The 23,340-nt window shown below is 43.6% G+C and overlaps 1 protein-coding gene across 1 annotated transcript in view; it reads left to right on the forward strand.

Annotated features, from left to right (window-relative positions):
- The first annotated feature begins 540 nt into the window (after positions 1–540).
- The window catches only part of STOX1 (storkhead box 1), a 92,548-nt gene continuing 69,748 nt past the window's right edge, over positions 541–23,340 (forward strand). Inside the window, exon 1 of the mRNA XM_077454286.1 lies at positions 541–892. Within this exon, the coding sequence (XP_077310412.1) occupies positions 592–892 (301 nt within the window). The 5' untranslated portion in view covers positions 541–591. The remainder of the gene's footprint in view (positions 893–23,340) is intronic.

Genomic DNA, 23,340 nt, shown 5'->3' on the forward strand with positions numbered 1-23,340 from the left:
GACACACCTTGTGCGCACGCCAATGGATATATAGCAATTTAATTAAATTAACAAAGGATTTCCAAGTGCAAAGGACTGTGTAACCTGGAAAACAATACATATTGACCAATATGTAGCAGTGAAGGGAGTGTTGTCACCTTAGGAGGAAGTTCGTTACTGGCAGGATCACCAGGTAAAAATAGAGGAAATAAAAACTTAAAAAAGTAATGCGGCTACAACTAGCGACTCATGAGCTGCACTATATGACATTTCTGGTCTGATCCTGGCTTTGGTCACTATTGTGATAAGTTCTACAGACCTGCGAACAGTAATGATGAAGATCGGTAGGTGATACATGCACACCTTACTGCCCCAGCACGGGACGAACCGCCCCTCTCCCCGCCCACTTCTACTACACTCACAAAAGCCAAGGTGCTCAGAAGTGTCACGCCCCCGTCCCCGGAGCCCCCTGATTGGCTGTAGCGCAGATGGTGGATTGGCTCGGCCCCCCCAGTGCTCGCCGTCTCCCGGGCAGCGGCCAGTCATTGATGTTAGCAGTGAGGAATACTCCGTGCTTCATGTATGTGAGCGCTCCGCTCTGAGCTCCGCACCATGTCCCGGGACAGGCCGGTCCAGCTAGCCCCCTCCTCTCTATCCTTGGTCCTGTGTAAGCTGGACGGCACCGGGGAGGGCGAGAAGGGCAGCCAGGTCTTCCAGGACTTCCAGGCGGCCAACGCCAAGTGCTTCTGGAACAAGAGGCTGGTCCGAGCCGTGTGTGAGGTGTCCTTCCAGGGCTGGCTGGAGAGCTGGGTGCTGCTAGTCCAGGGGCAGAGTGCCAACCTGGAGGTACTGAGGGATGCCTGGGTCAGGAGAGCCCTGAGACCCCCCAGAGGATTCATCATCACTGCATTGGGTGAGTCAGGGAGACCCCACACTGGACTCTACACCCCAATACTGCTGACCCCCGTTACACCCCGCCGACCCCCGTTACACCCCGCCGACCCCCGGTACCCCCCACCAACCACTGTACACCCCAAAACCACTGACCCCTGTACACCCCAATACTGACCCCTGTACACCCCAATGCCTGTATCGATGACCCCTGTACACCCCACTACCTGCCCTCTATATACTACTGACCCCTGTACACCCCACTACCTGTACTTCTGACCCCTGTACACCCCACTGACCCCTGTACACCCCACTACCTGTACTTCTGACCCCTGTACACCCCAATACTGACCCCTGTACACCCCAATACCTGTACCGATGACCCCTGTACACCCCACTACCTGCCCTCTATATACTACTGACCCCTGTACACCCCACTACTTGTACTTCTGACCCCTGTACACCCCACTGACCCCTGTACACCCCACTACTTGTACTTCTGACCCCTGTACAACCCACTACCTGCCATCTATATACCGCTGACCCCTGTACACCCCACTCCTTCATTCTACTACTTGGAAAACTTGTTAATACACTTGTGTTTTATATTTGTGATATGCACTTCTAGTGTGTTTTTTAAATTTTTGTGTTAAAATGTAATGTACTGCAGAGCGCATTTTGTATGCATCTTCTTCCCTTGTCACCTGGAAAACACTGACAGGTCACTCAAAAAATGCACGAAAATAGTGGGCTTTGCTACGTTTCTATTGAATATTATGGAAGGTGTGGTTTTTGGTGTGTTTTTTTTTTAAACAGGCTCTCATACTGGCGCTGTGTTCTGGAAAAATGTAAATCACGTTTTTGATGCGTGAGGGTTTTTATTTTTTGTCCATTTTCTGGTTGCCTGACTCCCAGCATGCACCTGTGAAACATTGACACGTGACTCAAAATAATAAGTTTTTGTTCTGTTCCCATAGATTTACAATGGAAAGCGCGCTGTTCAAAAAAAAAAAAAAAAAAAAACTGCACCTAATATGCAGCATGCAGGACTTTTCAGTGATGTGTAAATTACGTGGGATTTAAAGAGGAATATTTTTCACGCGCTTTTGTCTAATCGGAAAAGGGGTGTTTTAGTGTGGCAAAAGCGCAAAAAAAATACATATTTGCATTTTATTTTTATTTACAGATCTTAATGCAGCTGCGTAGTTTTCAGTAGAGGCATTGGCAGAAATGCGTGAACGTGCACTGGGTTCAAATCCATAATGCAAAACCCCAAAAATCTGCATCTGAGGACAGGTATGCCAGATGCAGGTATTGGTACTGATCGTTACACAGGCGTTTCTGGGCTAGAAAAACATGCGTAATAAGATAAGTAGAATTTAGGGCTACATTCACATGGGCAGGAAATGTTTTATGGCTCCCATTGCATGTAGTAGTAGTGTGTGGTGTGTGTGTGTTTTTTATATATATATATATATATATATATATATATATATATATATATATATATATATATATATATATATATATATATATATATTTTTTTTTGTTTTTAATCCTAACACAGAAGTTCCTGCTGCATAATCAGTAAATACTGGCATAAAACTGCCCCCCCCCCCTCCATCTGGCATATGTCAGAAGTTTATGATTATATTGATATATGAACATCAGATTCCTGGCAGAAAATTCCTGCCATAAAAAGAGGGGCGATACTATTAAGTGTCACTTGAGTGACTGAGGCTGCTAATATAACATCCATGACGGTGGCACCTAGTAGCAGCATTTAGATCTTTTTGGATGTCTACACAAAGGAGGCTTTTATAGGTAAAGAAAGTGTTGCCTTTTTTTTTTTTTTCTTTACCCCTGAAATGTTTGGTTGCTCCTTTTGATCATGTACTTGCCCCACGCTCTCCTTTTTCTGCGTACTGACGTGTTGTGTATTTATGAACATCAGCTGCCCCATGGCTCAGTGGTGCATGTACATGAAAAGTGTTCTTTTGGATATAGATTGGAAATAACAGAGTAGTCAGCACTCCTGTTGTATTGTATGCTTGATGTGAGATGGCATCTATGGATCTTTACAAAGATTAATGTTGAATTGAATGGTCTTCTGGTGACTGGCTTTAGTGACTTGGTGAGGCATTCTCTAAATATCATTTTGCCACAGATTATACAGTAGAGTGGCCAGTAGGCATGTACAAGAGATGAGGAAATATGGGCCTGCATTCAATACTCTGGGGCCACCTTAACGTCTTTGCATTTGGTTAGCATGGATTGCTTTGAAGTATACAGTCATTTCCAAAAATATTGGCAGCTCTGCATCTGTCAGATAATGCACCACTTTGCCCAGAAAAGTGTTGCAATTACAAATATTTAGACATTTTTGTGTTTGTTTTTTTTTTTTTTGTTTTTACTATATTTTGGGATAACGCACAAATCCAAATCTGCCCCTGCTCACATCGGGCAGATTTCACATGCGGAGCCTATTGCCGGCAATGGCACCATCTTGATCAGTACGACGCCAACTTTGTGGCGCCGCACTGATTCTCAAAAGTAGTTCCTGCACTACTTTTGGCGACTTCAGGAGCGATTTAAATGGAGTTCTATGCATGAACCCACACAGATGTCTCTCAAATTCCCCTGAAGTTGGACTAAAATGCCACTTTGAAATCGCGTGAGTTCATCTGAATTTGCATGATTCATAACCCGCATTCAGTGTGAACCTAGGCTCTGACACATTCCACGCAAAAGTCTAAAAATGGACTGGGCAGAATTGTAAGAAATAATTACATTCCAAGTTTGTGATGCTCCTGTAATTTGTAATTAAACTTACCTGTAACAATAAACCTCTTGGCACCAGTCGCACGCAAATATGCGATGTGGTCACACATTTGTGTGCATTAGTTAAAATACAGCTGTGCCAAAAGCACAATCCTAGCAAAATTACCATGGAAAGCTCCCAATCATGCGACCACAGTGATCACATGATCATAAACCTTGCCTCCCGGCATTATCAACCCATTAAATAGAAGGGAGGCGCCAGCTCAAAGGGGTTACCATGTGCTGACAATATAGACATCAAACCGGCAACCAGTTAAAATGGTGAAAAATTGACTGCTGCTTGTCTCTGTGTGCCACACAGAGCATGGAGAAGAGAAAGGGGCAGCAAAGACTTGTCTGAGGATTTGAGACGACAAAAATTGTGGAAAAGCACGGACAAGTCCATCTCCCAAGATCATAATGTACCTGCGGTGTTCAACATCGTTACGAAGTTTACAGCCCATGACACTGTAGCTAATCTCATTGGATGTGGACGAAAGAGAAAAATAGATTAGATTGCAGCAAAGGATTGTTCGAATGGTGGATAAAGAACCTCAATCAACTTCCAGACAAATTCAAGCTGACCTTTAGGCACAGGGTACAACTGTGTCAGCTCACACACTATGTCGCCACCTAAATGGAAAAGGGACACTATGATGGGAGACCCAGGAGGACCTCACTGCTGACACAAAAAAGCCAGATCGGAGTTTGCCAAAGCTTACCCAAGGAAGCCAAAATCCTTTTGGTAGAATGTGCTATGGACAGACGAAACACAATTAAAGCTTTTTGGTAAAGCCCATCATTCTTCTGTTTTCAGAAAAAGAAATGAGGCCTTTAAAGAAAAGAATGCAGTCAAATATGGTGGAGGTTCACTGAGGTTTTGGGGTTGCTTTGGGCACTGGGATGTCTTGACTGTGTGCATGGCATTATGAAATCTGAACACTATCAAAGTACTCTGGGGTGCAATGTAGGGCGCAGTGTGAGAAAGTTAGTTGGTTCTCCTTGGAGGTAACGGGTCTTACAGCAGGACAATGACCCAAAGCACACGTCAAAAAGCACCCAGAAATGGTTGAAGACAAAGCGCTGGAGAGTACTGAACTCGCCAGCAATGAGTCCAGATCTAAATCCCATAGAGCACATGTGGAGAGATCTCCAAACAGCATTTGGGGGGGGGGGGGACCCTTCCAAACATCTGAGAGACCTGGAGCAGTTGGCAAAAGACTGGTCCAAAATTCTAGTAGAGAGGTGTAAGAAACTCATTGAGGGTTACAGGAAGCAATTGATTTCAGTTATTCTCCAAAGGGTGAGCTACCAAATAATTTGAGGGTACCAATCATTTTGTCCAGTCTATCTTTGATGTTTTGGCTTTTTGTTTCAGCACTTTGTGCCATACCAGTATAAACAAAGGGTGGGGGGGGGGGGGGGGCCTAATGCCTAAACACTTTGTTATTGCAACAATTTTCTGGCCAAAGTGGTGCATTATCTGACAGAAATGCAGGGGTGCCAATTTATTTGGACATGTCTGTAACTGAGCCTAGGCTCACGCTAATCTGGTTCAGGAAACCCAGTGATCTGTGTACGTTTTTCACATCATTCAGATCGCACTGCCCTTGTGGTCTGGAGTGGGTGTCAGTGCAATCTTAATACCACCCCAAATGCAAGTTGCAAACTGTGTGTTTGCCTGTACCCGATTGCATGGTACCATGCGATCTGGTTGGAGTGCGGTTCCAAAATTGGTGCATGCACAACTTTGGTATAATGCAGTCTGAGCCCATTTAAAATGGGCTCAAATTGCACTGCACCGAGTGGCATGTGCATTGAATGGGGTGCAGCTTGATGTTCCCCAAAAAATAAAAAGTGGTGAGTAATTAGAACGTCTGTCAGGCTTTTATTGCAACCTATGCAGCCAGTAGAGCGGTCCGGGGTTTTTGTATTCCCTGTTCCCCCCCCCCCCCCCTCTTTTATTTATTTTTATTTTTTTCTGCAGGGCTTCTGGGACAGATCAGAGTGATTATGAATGGTTAACACTGGCACAGAGCATTGTTCTGATCTGTCGTGGAATCCTTTCAGAAAGAAAGGGAGAATGGCGGTGATTTTAAACCCCAGACCACTGTAGGTGCAGGCATCCTTGGTGGTAACAGTTTAGTCCTGGGACCAGTTTGACATTTACACCTGCTATAGTTATAGAAGTGCCTTGGTAGCTGAGTGATTGCTTTCACTTGTTGCCTACAAATTTAGTTTAGCTTATGCCCCCCCCCCCCCCCATCTTCTGTTACACACTGTGTACACGGGGCTTATCACTCTCTATATAATCACGCATTTGCAGGCAGGATTAGCGTTGTCCTGAGTAGCGGCGAGCACATTTTATTGGGAAGGTGTGTCCAGTACACAAGTGCAATACCTTTTCATCTGTTGCAAGTCAAAGCCCTCTTTCTGCCGCTATGGTGTGAATTGGTTTGTTCATCTGCTGACACAGCTTGTCTGTGACCATTGAGTCCGTCGCTATGAGTATCTCTTGGAATTCTTCCAAAGTGTGCGGGAAAACTCTGTAATTGGCCACACACATCAGTTTGTTCACATTTAATGGAGACGCTGGGCTTAGTTTAACGAAGTGGAATTTACTCAGTCTTGTTGGGTAACAACCAGTCATACCATTTACTCTTTTCATCCTTGTGTGTTTTACTGGTAGCCTGCAGGTGAGAATTTAAAGCGGTTTTAATGGTGGTTTAATTATATAAAAAAAATGTGGTATAATTAACTAACTTCTTTGTGCAATGGTATTGCTTAGTGGCCCCAAACCTCATCTTCTGGAGTTTCTCCAATGGTGCTCTCTGGTCCTCTTCTTCTGTGTGATTCCCCCTATAGCAAGCCCCATGCTATGGGGACACACCTGTGGGATAGTTTCTGATTCGGGCTGTGCGTTCATAGACACACACAGCTCAGCCCTGCCTCCTGCTACCGCCTCATGGGATTTGATTGACAGAAACAGCCAATGGCTCCTCCTGCTGCCTCTGTGTCCTGTGAGGAAAGGAACAGGTACCAGCCCTACTGCAGACAGGCACTATGCTGGATTGAGTGAGGATTCAGGTAAGTGTATAGGGAGGTGGGGCGGGAGTGAATTGGTCCCCAAGCAAAAGCACTTCTTTAGCATGCAGGCTTCTGTACGTTTGCTGGGTGGTACCTGAGTTTTGATGGAGCTTTATTGTAAGTGTACACTGCATTCAGGTACCACACAGCAGTGCAGTAACTTCCAGTGTACTGTGTAAAATATCTAGTGTCTGTCTGCTTTTTTAAATTTGCGCAAATATGACACCAGGGCTGTGGTGTGATCAGGGTACATAGAAGACCATGCCAAGTGACCGGCACTGATCCAGTCACCACATGTAGATGAACAAGTCCATATTTTTTTATTTTTTTTTTCACTTTAAAATGTCAAATGACAAGTGCTTATCTGCCATAGATGCCTAGGTCAACATAGCAGATACTTGGCTGAATTCCCTAAACCATAACAATCATTTGCTACCATGGCTTGTTTTCAGCAATGATGCCAATTAGAGCAGAAAATAACTGCCATATGGCTAAAAAGAATGCCCGCCATGGCTTAGTGAGTGGAGCTCAATGTCTGGTATGTATCTTGAGGCACCAACTGCTTGGAACACCATCTGAATGAACACTTGTCCAGTTCATGACAAACTTTTCATTCCTACCTCTGGAAACCTTAAAGCGGCCCGGTCATTAATTTTAAACACATGCTCAAAGCTATAGCCTTCAAAAGTGGACAATGCCAAGCGCCACTTTTGTTCAAGTGGAATGGTTCCCCAAAAGTCAATATAAAACCAAGACTTCTCAGAGTGCCGGTCCCCTGTGTCTCCCGAAGTACTTGGTGGTTCCTCCTGGTGACTGGCACGTTGCCACACAGCAGTGACCAGTTCAGCAGCACAGGCATCTAGAAAGGGGTGTCTGTAGAGTCGTTTTTTTTTTTTTTTTTTTTTTTTTTTTTTTTTTTAGGGTTATTGTTTGAGTTTGGTTTTTAAAATTAATTACTGGGTCTCTTTAAATTACACAACTAATATTTTCAGAAGGAAAGGTTAACAATAGCAGCATACATAACTTTCGGGTTTGCTTTGCAGGGCAATCATGCATTTTCCAGAAACTGTTTGCTTATTGTTCCCCAGATGAGAAGAGCACCACTGCTCCCAGCAATGCATCTCACTTGTAATGTCTTATGTGCCTCCCACTGACCACAGAGCCTTCCTGCAGGCAGACCGTTCCACCATGTCTAATGTATGTGGCTGCAGAGATCTGCTTTCAGACTGTAATTACAAAAGTGAATCCTCATGCTGGGCAGTAAAAGCAGGGTAAGCCTTTCATGTAGTTTGTTCCTGTATGCAACTTGATATCTGAAAGAGGATTTACATAACAATCGGCTTGTAATGAGATGTATCAGGTATGTCTCTGCTGTCTGACCTGCACTTGACAGCTGTTTATCACTGTGTATATAGATTAGATAAAATGCTTCAGCTTTCTGTACATGGATAGAAAATAGTTTGGAAAAATGTTTGTTTTTGATAAAGATCTGTCAAGTGAGTGTGTTAGCGAAATCAATATCAAATTGTTTTCCATATTATCGATCGTTATCGACATAAATGTTAACTTTTTTGAAGATCAATGTGCTGTACTTTTTTATTTATTTATTTATTTATTTATTTTGAATTGTTGATTTCCCTACTAATGCTTCGAAAATTGTTCGCTTAATGCCACATACACACGACCGGACTTTTCGACAGACTTGGTCCGGCGGACAATCCGGACTTTGCAGCTGAGGTCCACCGGACTTTCAGACGAACGGACTTGGCCACACACGATCACTCAAAGTCCGGATTCGAACCTGATGATGTAGAATAAGGAAGTTCATAGCCAGTAGCCAATAGCTGCCCTAGCGTCGGTTTTAGTCCATCGGACTAGCGACCAGATTTTTCGACTGGACTCGAGTCCGTCGGAAAGATTTGAAGCAAGTTTTATTTCTAGGTCCACCAGACTGTTGGGAAGAAGTCTGCTGGAGCTCACACACGATCGAATTGTCAGACGGATTCAAGTCCATCATAGTCCGGTCGTGTGTACATGGCAATACTCAGCAAAATTCAGACATCTTTCTTTTGGCACCAAACTTTGCATTTTGAGAATCTAAGTGCACCCACTAATGTTTCTAAAGTCAAGCAATGGGGCTTATCAAATGTTTTTATTTTTTTTATTTTATTTATTTATTTTTCCTATCCATGTATGACCAGCTTTAGAGATGAATTTAACTTCAGTACAACCAGACTGTCCATAGACAGATTGAAACCTATTGAATTTTGATCAGTCTATGGTCGGCTTTACTCTGGATGGACAGATATACTGCCGTAACACAGCTGGACATTGTGCACATTATTTTGAAATGTGCTTGGAAAATTACAATAATTTTATGTGTCATACTGTCTCCATCCATGCAAAGAGCTACAGAAAGTCCCTGACTCCCCCAGCAGATCATTAATCACTATGTAAGTGCTTTACATTGGTGGGAATAACAATTGTTGCTTAATACAGATGATTATCTACATGTTATACACTGGCTATGGCTGCATTTTAATGGTGTTTTTAGATGTACAAATAAAGACTAGATGTTTTATTTTTTATATTTTTGTCTATATAACCCATTTGTGGCACATTTAAAGTCCCAATTGGTTATTCCCTCCTTAATGGCTGTTGTGGGGGAGACCCATTTATTGTTAGGGGTGGTGCCAATTGTGCTTATTAACAGAAGGGCTCCTCCATCTTTAAAGTAATTTGCAGAGTCTCTCCTTCCCCCCCCCCCCCCCTTTTTTTTTTCCCCCCAATTTAAATTAACAAATATGTTATACTTACCTGCTCTGTGCACTTGGTTTTGCACAGAGCAGCCCAGATCCGCCTCTTCTCGGGTCCTTTGGCTGGAGCTCCTGGCCCCTCCCTCCTGTTGAGTGCCCCCCGCAGTAAGCAGCTTGCTATGGGGGCACCCCCGAGCTGCAGCTCTGTGTGTCCATTCAGACAGGGAGCCACGTTTTTGACCCCTCCCCCTCTCTCTCCAGACTGGCTAACAGTTTGATTCACAGCAGCAGGTGCCAATCGGCCAGACAGGCGAGGGACTCATGGACATTGCTGGATAGAGATGGGGTTCGGGTAAGTATTAGGGGGGCTGCTTCACACAGAAGGTATATTATCTTGATGCATTAAGATAAAAAAAAAAAAAAAACCTGACTTTAAAACCCCTTTAAGCCAGCCAGCAGTGATTGGCTGAGATTCGAGCCATCTATTGACAGGTTGATTGCAATTTTTGCCAACTCTAGAGCTGCTAGCAATAATCAATATGTTCTCCCAAAAAGGACAGCTCCCTACTGGCAAAAAGCCAGTCAGGGGTGCATGTCTCCAGAGATAAGTATTAAGGGAGGGCGACATCTGCACACGGGTGTATCTTCTTGCATATAGAGTACATAAACCATAGACATTAGGTTTACATTAGTTTGTCTCTTAAAAGTTCAATCTACATGTAACTAACAATAGTGGTGGCCATCTCCATCGAATGGCAGAGTTGCACACTACTTGGCTCAATGTCATCCCACTAGAGCATGCGTACGACAAACCTGTGAGGGGGACCCCAAGATTTCATGTTCCTAGGGGTCTCCACAAACTTTTGTGGTGGGCCCGATACTTCTGTGCATGACTTGAAGACCAGACAGATTTTCCCACTTTTAGTAAGTTTATTTGTTGGTGTTGGGGTTTGTCTGGTCATATGACACCAGTTCTAGAAAGCCAGCCAAGAGTTACCCGTAGCACATAATTTAGCTATATGATCTGTAAATGTAAAGAATAATGTTGTTCTGTTCTTTTAGGTAGTGTGTGTTGTGATCAGCATAGTCCGTATTCAGAGGCTTGATTTGTATGAGGCTGGTAACATAATCTGACTCCCTGCTGCTTATAATGTTTGTTCTCGTCTGTTGGCCTACGAGGTGCTGGAGAAGTCCAACCATTTTGTGGTGTTCTCAGTATAAATAAGGAAGTTGGTTCATGTATTTCAGTGTAATCCTAGCTTGAATTGTAACCGGCAGCTCATAAATATAGAGCTTAAATAATGAACACTCAGGATTTTATCAGAGTTAAACAAGATAAAGTTCTTCTCTTTTGCTGGAAATGTCTTCCTTCATACCCTGTTTCCCCTAAAATAAGACCTAGCGTGATTGTCGACGATGGCTGCAATATAAGCCCTACCCCCCAAATAAGCCCTAGTTAAAGTCCTTCTATGTCTTATTCTCAGGGTAGGGCTTATTTTCGGGGAAAGAGGGTGGGGTTTATTTGGGGGGTAGGGCTTATATTGCAGCCATCACCAACACTCACGCTAGGTCTTATTTTAGGGGAAACAGGGTAGATTTCCTACTCTGTCATATGCTCTAACAGGCAATGCAGAGTCTTTTAGCTTACAATGGTTTATGGGAAAAGCATCAGCCAAACAAGCAGTGACTGGAGGCTGGGAGGTCACAGAAAACATTCATTGGAACTGGCCACCTGATTATCTGCTAGGAATGCCTTCATTTTATTGGCAAGTACAGATCCTTTTGAGTATTCGCTGTTACTGAGTACCGATACTTTGAGGTGCTATTTGCATCCATACAAAATGGACACAAATCGCACTGCAAAGAATCTCATGCAATTTAAACAGCAATGCAGTGTAATTCCTGTCTGAATTGCATGTGGATTCCCCACCCCTCCTGTGTGAACCGAGGCTTGTCATAGTGATTTCAGCCTGGGTTCACACAGGAGTGTGGAAAACCGCATGCAATACAGACAGGAATCGCACCACATTCCTGTTCAAATTGCATGCAAGTCTTTACAGTACGAATTGCACCCATTGATTTTGTATGCATGCAAATTACACCACAAAGTATCTGTTTCAGGAATCGGCAACCTTTTATCAAATATAAAAATACCCAGTAACGGCACCGATATTGGTGCATCCGTATTATCTGCTACATCACCAGCACCCTCCAGAGAGATCCTGTCTGAGACCTGTGAGTTTATGGGCTCTCGGGGGGGGGGGGGGGGGGGGGAACGACTTGTAGTGTGTGGGGGGGGGCCCCCCTTTCTCCTTCAGAGTAGGTTTTTGAGTAGAGTTCATCAACATGGGGGTGTGGGAAGAACTCCAGGAAGTAAAGGGAGATATTCAAAAAGCGACAGCTTGTAGAAAAGCCCTGGGTATAACCAGATTGATAAACTCAGCCCTGGTTCTCATTGATGAGATTTGACATGTCAAATCGGGGCTATTGCCTGCAATGGAACCGTCTGAATCTGTGCGATGCCGACCTTTGTGGCGCCGCCCCGATTCCCAGAAGTAGTTTCTGTGCTACTTTTGGCAATTTCAATAGACATCAGTGCAGGAGACCACGCAGATATATCTGAAATCGTCGGACTGACATGCTGTCATGAAATGGTGAGTTCAGCTGAAGTCGCACGATTTCAATCTCGCATCAATGTGAACCAGGGCTCAAGGAAAGAGAAAATATCACATTGGATAGTAAAGGTGCTTTTTGCTTTACTTTTACTTTTTGTAAAATCTGGTCGACTTGTCCACTGTGTTTTAGTCAGTCCTGACTCATAGAGGGGAATTGATGAAAACTGGTGCAGGCAGCATTTGTAGCAGCTGTGCATGGCAACCAATCAGCTTCTAGCTTTCATTTTCAAAGCTTAGCTGAAGAAGCTGAAAGTAGAAGCTGGTTACTATGCACAGCTACTCCTGATTTTTATTCACACTTTAGTAAGTTCCCTCATAGACTTAAACTGAAAGGGAGGAAGTAAGGGCTATGCATTACTAATCCAGAAACACTGCATATACCGTATATACTCGAGTATAAGCCGAGATTTTCAGCCTCTTTTTTTGAGGCTGAAAGTGCCCCCCTCGGCTTATACTCGAGTCATCGCCGTCTGACTGCTCGATCAGCGTATCGAGCAGACAGACGGCGGACATACTACAATTCGAAAGCCGCGCCTCCGCCTGTGATAGGCGGAACACTCAATTTCCCAGCAGTCAGTGTTCCGCCTATCACGGACATCCGCTCATCCTCGTACTACGGACGAGGATGAGACGATGTCCGTGATAGGCGGAACACAGGCTGCTGGGAAATTCAGTGTTCCGCCTATCACAGGCGAAGGCGGAGGCGCGGCTTTTGAATTTTAGAATGGCCGCCGAGGCGCCGACGAAGAGCGGCGATCCTGGCAAGGCACGGGACGGAGGCAAGGCAAGGCACGGGACGGCACGGGACGGAGGCAAGGCACGGCACGGGACGGAGGCAAGGAGGCACGGCACGGGACGGAGGCAAGGAGGCAAGGCACGGCACGGGACGGAGGCAAGGAGGCAAGGCACGGGACGGAGGCTCGGGACACAGGTAGGCTGGACACACACACACACACACACACACACACACACACACACGGACACACACACACACACGGACACACACACACACACACACACACGGACACACACACACAGGGATGGATGGATGGAGACACACACACACAGGGATGGATGGAGACACACACACACACAGGGATGGATGGATGGAGACACACACACACACAGGGATGGATGGATGGAGACACACACACAGGGATGGATGGACGGACACACACAGGGATGGATGGACGGACACACAGGGATGGATGGACGGACACACAGGGATGGATGGACGGACACACAGGGATGGATGGACGGACACACAGGGATGGACGGACACACAGGGATGGACGGACACACAGGGATGGACGGACACACAGGGATGGACGGACACACACACAGGGATGGACAGGCATGTCTCACCCTCGGCTTATACACGAGTCAATAAGTTTGCCAGTTTTTTGGGGGGTAAATTGGGGGCCTCGGCTTATATTCGGGTCGGCCTATACTCGAGTATATACGGTAATAACACCTGGTGGTTGTGTATATACAATGAGAAATGTATAAAGCACACCTATCTAATACCTATATAAGGGGGTGATTACTGTTCCAGCATAAAATGGTCTGAAAAGTCAGAGGAAACACAAGCAACTAGCATGTTCAGAAGGAGAGCTCAGTGATGGCAACCTTCACGTTTCCTGTGAGTTTAATTCCTTTGCATAGTTTGCACATTTTGGCATACTTATATTGCATGCTGCCCTTTGTGAGCAGTGACAGATCCAGCTGCTAATTGCCAGCCTGTCTACCATCACCCTCAACGCTTCTTACTGGCCCTGTGGCACTCCTCATTGGATGGCCATTGAAGATGTAACTGCTGCACACTTGCACAGAAGTTTAATTGCCCCAGGCTCTACACTGGGCATTTTGCTGTGCAGTGTGCATGCAAAGAGATGTTAGTTTTGTTTTTAGTTGATTTTAGTTATGCCCTAAAGAGGTCCTGAGATATATTCCTAATGCTGTTACATCATCACAGTTACGCAAAGGATGAATTTACAGTAACAGCTAAATTTTAATGTCAACTTTAGGTTGCAACAGAAATTGAAATTAAACTTGTAGTCTTCCCATTTACTTCTGTTTGACACGCAAGTTGTGTGCCACATGCTAAGGAAGCCTTCATAGTACAAACATTGTGAGCTGAGGTACTTTGGCATTTTTTAGGGTCCATTGTGTTGACTGATGTCAAATTCCAATATGTTCATTTCTTCCATCTTTGTTGTCTTATTGTTTCATCTTATGTGTATGAGATCTTAGCAAGTTTATTTATTCAGGACTGCGTCATTGCAGCGGACAAATCTGACCCCAAATTACACTTTTTAGGGACCAGTGACCTTACATTAATCAGTGCATTTTGTATAAATGAAACTGGAAGGAAAGGGGTTAACAGTGTTGCCTCAGCGTTTTCTAACTGTAGGGGGGATGGGCTGTTGGACATGAGATTACTGTTCCTGACCACTGGGAACAGAAGATCTGACATCTCCCCTGTTAGAACGGGGATCCGCCTTTACATAGGCAGATCCCCTGCTCTGCCTCTGTACATCGCAATTGCTGGTGGATATAGCCTGTGCTAGACCCGCGGGTGCTCACACCCGCTAGATCACTTTAAACGTGCCAACGTACAGTGACAGCAATTCGTGGTATCCTGCCACCTTGAAGCAGTACAACTGCAGCGAGTGGTCGGGAATAAACATCGTAATTTGCATAGACACATAGGATAACCTTGAGCTACTTCTCTGTGGAAGCGACGTTCTTTAAGCCATTGTGTATGGACCCTAAAGACTAGTAGTTTGTTTTATGTTTAACCCATCAGCAGTGAACAAAAAAAAACTTGACAGCTCAGGAGGAGCCACTATATTAAGAATCTGATGTTAGTACAGCGATCTCCCCAGCTATTCTATTGTATTCTGACACAGAGACGGCCCTCCCGCCAGAACACTCTAGTTGGCGCTCTCGGCCATTGGTTGAATTCGCTTATCAGGAGGCAATCGGCAGACCTTTTTTGTTCATGCCCCTTCAAAAGGAGCCATCCGAATGGTGGGCTTCTGTCGGACCTGCTTCAGCACATAAAGGCCGAATGTCGTCCTGTTTCTATTGAAGAGGCTGATACCACCTGACATTCGGCCCATGTGTACTAGGCTTAAGTAGTACACGGAGAGATGCAGATTACTAGGCAGAAGATGCTGATATGAAAAACAATAATAAATGCAGCAGAAAAGCCCTTGTAAAACCCAGAATTCCACTGATAAGGGTGAATGTTAAAGCAAAAAGGAAAACTGTAGGGCTTTCATTGATGTTTTTGTTCTATACCTGTTGGTAGCACAGCGATAGCTTGTCCTTTGTGCTTTGAAGGAAGACTGATCAAATTTCTGGGTAACTCCCCTCATTTAGCTGCCCAGGGAGTTTTGTGGAATGCAATCATTATAATTTGGGTTGAAAATTACACTGGATAAAGGAGAGTCTCAGACCGTCCATGTATAATTGTAAAAATATGCTAACCAAAGTGGTGACCTTCTTTTTGGAAGAGCTTGACCTTGCACCAACATCCATCTCCGAGGGGACCGGTTGAAGTGTAAATATAATTATCGTTATGTTAACATTTTATTTCCAAAAGCATTCCACTGTAGACCTACATGCCCCAGGATTATTTCAGAATGTCAGATGCCTCCTGCTTATTAAATGTGATATGTTTTCCTTATAGCATGTGGCTCAGCTCTTTCACAGGCTTTCAATATCCCACTTATTATGGAAAATATATTTGCCATTGAAAAATCACATATGTATATTTTGCCTCTATGATTAAAGCCGAGGCACCCGCTTAGATCAAATGATAAGTGGCAAGCTTGTGTCTTTTTCAGATGAGGCTTTGAAAGAAATAAGGAAACATTGAGCAGATTCTGTACTTGTAATTAAACAAACCTAAGAAAAAAATCTAAATGGCTTGCTCTAAATATAAATTAAAGTCGCAATTTAACATAATATAGTAGTAATGATATTTTTGATATTATACGGTCTTTGCTGTCTGTTTCTCATGTTGGAGAGGAGGAGATGTTGCTTTTTCTTCATATACAGTATTTGTTTGTTTTGTGTTTGTCTTCCTATCTGCTCTCTAGGTAGGTAATAGCTGGAAATCTTTTATCAAAAAACTTGTCGTTGACCTTTTTGGCTATATGTATATTAAGATATTCTGTAAAGCTGGTCGTGGATGGATCAAAATTCAGTTGGTCCAGCAAGGACTGGCTGTATTTCGATCATCTATGATTCTTCATGTTGGTGAGAAGTCAATCTAATGATTTCACCTTTTCCCGAATGGGCTTGTTGGAAAATGTTTGATCAGTGTGCAATCATAGGAAAGAAACGCACAGTGCTGACGGGAATCCCTCCTGCCGAGCAATTATTTTTATTTTTTTCCTGGTGTGGGGTGCGGGGGAAGCCTTCCCTGCCGGGGGAAGCCTTCCCTGCCGGGAGAAGGCCGTGATTGCAGCTGCCTGCGATAATCGCAAGTGAATCGGGCAGGCTGGTTGTACCCATGTTGATCGATCATCTTGGTACATTCAGCCTGCTGCTTAATAGCTTATCTGTTTCCTGGGCAGCTTTGAGTACCTAACCATTCTACTATGAGCAGATCTCGCAAGTGCATTGACATGCACCTTGAGTTAGGGCTGGTTCACACCTGATTTGGTGGGACTGTGTTTGGTGGCTGTACAAAGGCATGGACAAGGCAAAATGCCTGGTCTCCTATGTAGCTGGTGCACAGATACTTGAGGTTACTAGAAATGATGTGTCTGCACTGACCATCTTTTAGGAGAGGGGTGGGCAGGGTTTGGCACTCCAGCTGTGGTGAAACTCTAGATCCCATCTTGTGTCTGCTTCTAGGAGCCATGTCTGTGGTGGGGTCAGTGTTACAATGTTCTTTGGAACTTGTATCTCCACAGCTGGATGGCTGAAGGTTGCTTACCCCTGCTACAATAATCCTATAAACACACTAAAGCTGGCAACATACACTAACCACCCGCCTATCCACTGACCCCCTCCTTATGTCCCTTCTTTCTTCGTGTTCCTACAACCCTTGTTGGAGCTCTCTAACAAGCTGCTTGTTGCATCCACTTATGTATACACATATTAGTGCAAAGAGCAGATTCTCAGAAACATTGGTGTGCAATTTGCTTTTCTTTTGCCTGTTATCTACCTGTGAGCGATCTTGCGGAGTTGTACTTGAACTGCACACAGGACAATATGTAGCATCATCAGTTTGTCTGGAGATTATCTTGTCTACTAAAGTATTCTGCACTGACAGAAGAAAATGTCGCCTTCCATTTTCCCATTGCTTGTTTATAACATAAGTCAGCTTGGTGACTGTCTGTGATTTTTTTTTTTTTTTTTTTTTTTTTTTTTTATTGCATATCTTACAAAGACAGGTTTAGCATATGTGTTTGCCAAGATCTGAGAAGCCAGATAGCATATACTTGTTTGCATGCTTTTGGAACAATTGTGTAGTTCTGGTTGCATTACATTGGCAAGTGTTCAACGTCACACGGCTGTTTTAATTTAGAATTCCTTTTATATGGTATAGTTGTGTATACTAGTAGTGCAGAAAGCTTTCAAAGTTAGGTGTGTTGTTCTGTTAGGGTTAATTCTGTGTCTAGGGGGGTCCCTTCAACCTCTCAGACCTTAGATCCAATGTATTGTATAAATTCAGAGCGCTCTGGAATCAATTCTCAAAGGACAAATAAATTCACACACACACCATGGCGTCCTTCGAGAACTAATTGTATTGAGATTTTACAAAGCAAATGATATAGGGTATTTTACGTCATACAGAATAAGACATGCGCAGTAGACATCAAGACGATTACAGCTGGTCAAGACAAATCGCTATTGTTCTTTGTTCTAAGCTAGCTGAATTAATATAAGAAAAGATACATAATTCCTTCTGTAGCTAAAAGATGCTGAGAAACAGTGTGAAGGTTATAGATAAGTGTGTGAGAACACACGGGTTAGAAGAATCTCATGTTGAGACAGTTATCTGAGAAGTTAAAGGGGTGTTCAAACTGTACATATTGTGAAATGGAAGTTTGTGAATATTAAGATGGCTGACAGAAACAAGATGGATGCTTAGCATAACCTTTCAACCCCCTCTTTAAGTCATGAAATGACTTCTACAGATCCGCAGCCTCCTGAAATCTACGGTTCTTGCTACGTTTGTTATATTCTTTTACATAAAGCTGCAGATATTGTGTATATGCGTGAGAAGGTTGGTCTGGTGTAGTACACTTGCTAATACAAAGTAGAATAAGCTTGAAAATCAAGTAGCCTATCAATCCTAACAATAGTACTATGATAATCATAATCACTATGTCCTTTAACCATGAAAACATTCCACCTAAACCCAAACTAGAAAAGGGGTTCCATCCATAATTACCTATGTCCCTTGCTTGTTTCATTAATTCATTTACCTGTGTTCGGTGTTGATTAATAACATCATAGTAGTCTGGGATTTCCAGGCTGGTATTGTGAAACCATGTACAACATTCATAATCTTGGGTCATTTCGCATAAACCTGTCAGAGCTGCACTCATGCTTTCAATAGCTAATTCGTGTAACTCTAGTTGTCTTCTAATTGCTTTGAGCTCGACATTGAGTAGTCCTATATCTTGGGAGTTTTTTTCCATAACATCATTTATTAAACTAGTGTAGTTATTTAATTTGTCCATCATGGTTATGCCCCATCCTGTCCAGGATGGAAACCATGTCCATGACTTATCTGAAGTAGAAAACATAGGTGGGGCTTCTCTCTTGTATTTATAAGTTAACCTATGTACTGGACTTGAAGTAACTTGTATGTGATGTTCCTGATTCTGGCCTAGGGCTGACATGACTGGTACCAACTGTGCTAAATAACACCATCCTTTCACTCCTGCGGGGATCCATGGGTAGCAAATTTTAGCACAGCATACATATGTATTGTTTCCCAATGAAAAACTTCTTAGAGAACTACGTTGGGGCTCAGTTCCAGCCTCAAATGCAGCACTAACAAGTTTACTCACAAGTATCCCAGAGGTTGTGTTCTTGTATGTAGTAAGTTCACTAATGGTGTTGTTAAGGGATTGATTTTTGTAACTACACATATGACCCATGATAATGTTACTGGTGTGGAAGGGAATACCCTTTGAAATGTTAAATACAGACTTGGAACACATACCTATTCCGTTGGATGTATTGCCTAGCTGAACACACCACTCGGGTTCATGTGTCTTTCCTAAAGTGTAAAACATAATACTCTGATTGCGGTACCCTTCCGAGACATTCTTAATACTTAAGACTAGAGTATTTTCCAATAATGACTTGAGGTTCAGAGGGACAGCTAAGAGTGGGATTTTAGCAGTTTCTGGGTGCAACTTACTACAAATCCAGCATTTTTCATATCCTGACTTTCTAGCGTAAGCATATTTAAATTTTAACAGTAACATTTTTCCAGAAAAACTTGTTTCTTTGATCAATTCATTAGAGACATCTCTCTTACTGCGATTTCTGAGGTGAAAGTCAGTATGGTTGGTGTGTATTTCGCTTTTACCACATATGAGTTTCAAGGCACCTAAGTCTTCAGGATGAAAAATACAGTTAGTTATTATCCACACTGGGACAAAGATCAGAAGTAGAAACATCACCAGAAGGCAAAAGGCCTTCCCAGAAGTCTGTGGTGAAATGAGTGACATCACTGTCCTTTATGTCTGTGCTTGTCTTTTGAGGACTTAAAACACCTGCTTCACCTCTTTTCAGCCTTTCTTGGATTCCTGGGCTTAGATCAACCTTCTTTACTCTGCTGGCATGGATCCAAGTAGGACTTTCCTCTGTAAGGATGGCGGTCCTGGTGACGGCTACCACTTTGGTCACTGGTCCGAATGGAACCTCTTGCGGCTTTCGACCTTTCTGAAGCCTTTGGACCACAACTTGATCACCGACCTGGAACGGGTGGGTTGGTATCTGTGAAGAAGGAGAGGTGCGAGCAACTCTTCTTTCGACAATATCAAGAGTTTCAATCAGTTTTTTTACATATTCCTCCTGTATTTGTTCCAAATCACCTTTCTCTACCATCAAGGGATGATTAGCCCACGGTGTGGGGAATGGCCTACCCATGAGTACCTCAAAGGGGGAATAACCCGTCACACTGTGAGGGGTCATTCTGATTTCAGCTAATACAGCTGGGAGAACTTTTTTCCACTTGCCAAAATTCCCACCTGTAGCCTTCCTTATCCTGTCTTTAATTGTTCTATTCATTCTTTCTACAATTCCTGAACTCTGTGGATGGTAGGGGAGGTGAAATTTCCAGTCTATTTTTAGTACTTTTACAAGATCTTGGCATATTTTAGCTGTGAACGCTGGGCCATTGTCTGAATTTATTTGCAATGGACACCCCCATCTAGGAATAATTTCCTGTGTGAGGATCTTCACTACAGTTTGTGCGTTTTCATTGTTGGTGACAAAAATTTCGGGCCAGCGTGACATTATGTCCACGATAACCAAAAGATATTGTTGTTTCTTTCCTTCTTTGGGCATATGTGTAAAGTCTATCTGTAAATGGGTAAACAGTGTTGTTGGGTACTCAAGATGTTCATGCTTTGATTTCTTTGGGTTTGTTGGATTGTTCCTAATGCAAGTGACACATCTCCTTACAAAAGCTTTGACTAGATTAGGTAATCCTGCAATGAAAAAATCTGCATCTAGAAGTTCACATGTGGCATGCCATCCCTTGTGACCCAGTCCATGGTATTGTGCAATGAACAGGGGGGCGCTAGCAACAGGAATACACCGCTTCCCCTCTTTGAAGATTAATCCTGTTTTAGGATCCTTTTGTATCATCCCATCACAGTTCCATTGCGCAATATCATCAGGGGTGGCAAAAGCCTGTAGTTCCGTGAGCCAATGTGTCTCTTTCAGGGAACATGGCTGAGGTGTCAGCATGGGCATTTGAATGTTTGCCTTTTGTGTAGATGCAGCTTCTTTAGCTATTCTGTCAGCTAGTGCATTACCTTTGGCTATATCAGTCATTTGGCCTGTATGTGCCTTACAGTGCATGATAGCTAGTTTTGAAGGCAACTGAATTGCATCTAGTAATGCTGTGACTAGGTCAGAGTGTGAGATGCTCTTTCCATCTGCTGCCACATATCCTCTGCGAAGCCATATCACACCATGGTCCCAAACCACACCATGAGCATACCTGGAATCAGTGTAAATGTTTACCTCTTTTCCTGCAAACAGCTGGCATGCACGGGTTAATGCTATCAATTCAGCAGCTTGTGCAGACTGATAGGGTATTGGATTGGCCTCGAGGACAGTATCCGGCAGTTGGACAACAGCATATCCTGCATGATAGACATTATCACTCGGTCTGCTGCAAGAGCCATCAACAAAAACTGTTTGTGCAGTAGGAATTGGTACTGAAAGCATATCTGCTCTAGGTGAAGTGTCCTGATGTATTTATTGTGTACAGTTATGAGGTGGTGGTAAGTCATCCTGTTCTCCTTTAAGACCTAATAAGGCATTCAAAATTGGAGCTGGGCCAGAGTTTGTTTGAACTTTTTATTTTCAGGTTTGGATTGGACAGGAGGATGACTTCATACCCACTCAATCTTTGTGCTGACATATGCTGAGTATGTAAAGTTTTGAGGAGTGTGGTAACGCTGTGTGAGGTGTATAAAGTAGTGTTATGGCCCAAGGTAAATGGTGCTGCCAACTCTGCGACCATAGAACAAGAAGCCAACGCTCTGAGGCAAGCAGGCATGCCTTGCACCTGTACTGGAACCACCTTTGAAAAAAAAGCTACAGGGCGCAGTCTCCCACCATGTTCCTGGGCCAGTACTCCTGCCATGGTTCTGCAATTTTCCCTAGCAAACAAGTGAAACATTTTGCTAAAATCAGGGAGGCCGAGGCTCGGGCTGGTAACCATTGCACTTTTCAACATGGTAAAAGCATTTAACATTTCATCAGACCATTTTACAATATCAGACATTTCAGAGAGGGTTGCTTGTCTCAATATATTGTCATAGAAAGAGCAGTCAGGTATCCATTGGCGGCAGTAACCAATCATTCCAAGAAAGGTTAGCAGGTCTTTCTTGGTAAGTGGGCGGGGCAGACCCACTATAGCAACAATTCTTTTGTGACTGACTTTCCTAACTCCCGGAGACAGCACAAACCCTAGGTACTCAACCTCCTGTTTACACCATTGTAATTTTTTCTTAGACACTTTGTGACCACACGTATGTAACCATTTCAATAAGGATAGGCTATCAGCTCGGCAGTCCTCCTCTGAAGAACTACAAATCAAAAGATCATCAACATATTGCAACAGTACAGAACCATGAGGGGCAGTCCAAGGCCTGAGGGTGGCTTGGAGTACTATAGAATAGACCACAGGTGAGTCTATATATCCCTGGGGCATTCTACACCAGGTAAACTGGCGATTGTGTTGGTCAATCGACACAGTAAAAGCAAAGAGTGGCCTTGTCTCCTTGTCTACAAGGACAGAGAAAAAAGCATTCTTTAAATCAATCACAGTAAAACATTTGGCTGTTGCTGGAATGGAGGACAGCAGAGATGGAACATCAGGTACAATGGGTGCTATTGGGACTATGAGGTCATTTATGGCCCTCAAGTCCTGTACAAATCTGAAGGAGCCATCCGGCTTCTTTACAGGGTTAACAGGTGTGTTGTATGGAGAAATAATTTCTTCCAGGATTCCATCCTGCAGAAACTTTTTCACCATTGGCACTATGCCATCCATCTTTTCTTTAGAGAGTGGATACTGTTTGTGATAGATAGGAAATGCACCTTCTTTGAGAGTGGCCTTGTATGGTGTGCATGAAATAAGTCCTACATCCAGATCTGATGTAGACCAGACCTGGGGGTCTATATCCTCAAAATCTTCTTCACTATTTTGTTGTGACAGCATCAATGAACCTGGTTTGCATGCTACTATAGTGATTTTATCTGAGGAAATGTCTAGACCTCCTTCTGAGTTGGTTCTAATTGTGATTCCTAGTGGCCCAAACAAGTCTCTTCCCAACAAATTTACAGGACACCTTGGTATTATCCTGAAAGAATGTGTGCATATGGTGTACCCTTCATCATCTTCTATT

The sequence above is a fragment of the Lithobates pipiens genome, unplaced genomic scaffold (genome assembly GCF_037356315.1).
Source record: "Lithobates pipiens isolate NorthernLeopardFrog02 unplaced genomic scaffold, aLitPip1_a1.2 Scaffold_25, whole genome shotgun sequence".
Lineage (NCBI taxonomy): Eukaryota > Metazoa > Chordata > Amphibia > Anura > Ranidae > Lithobates > Lithobates pipiens.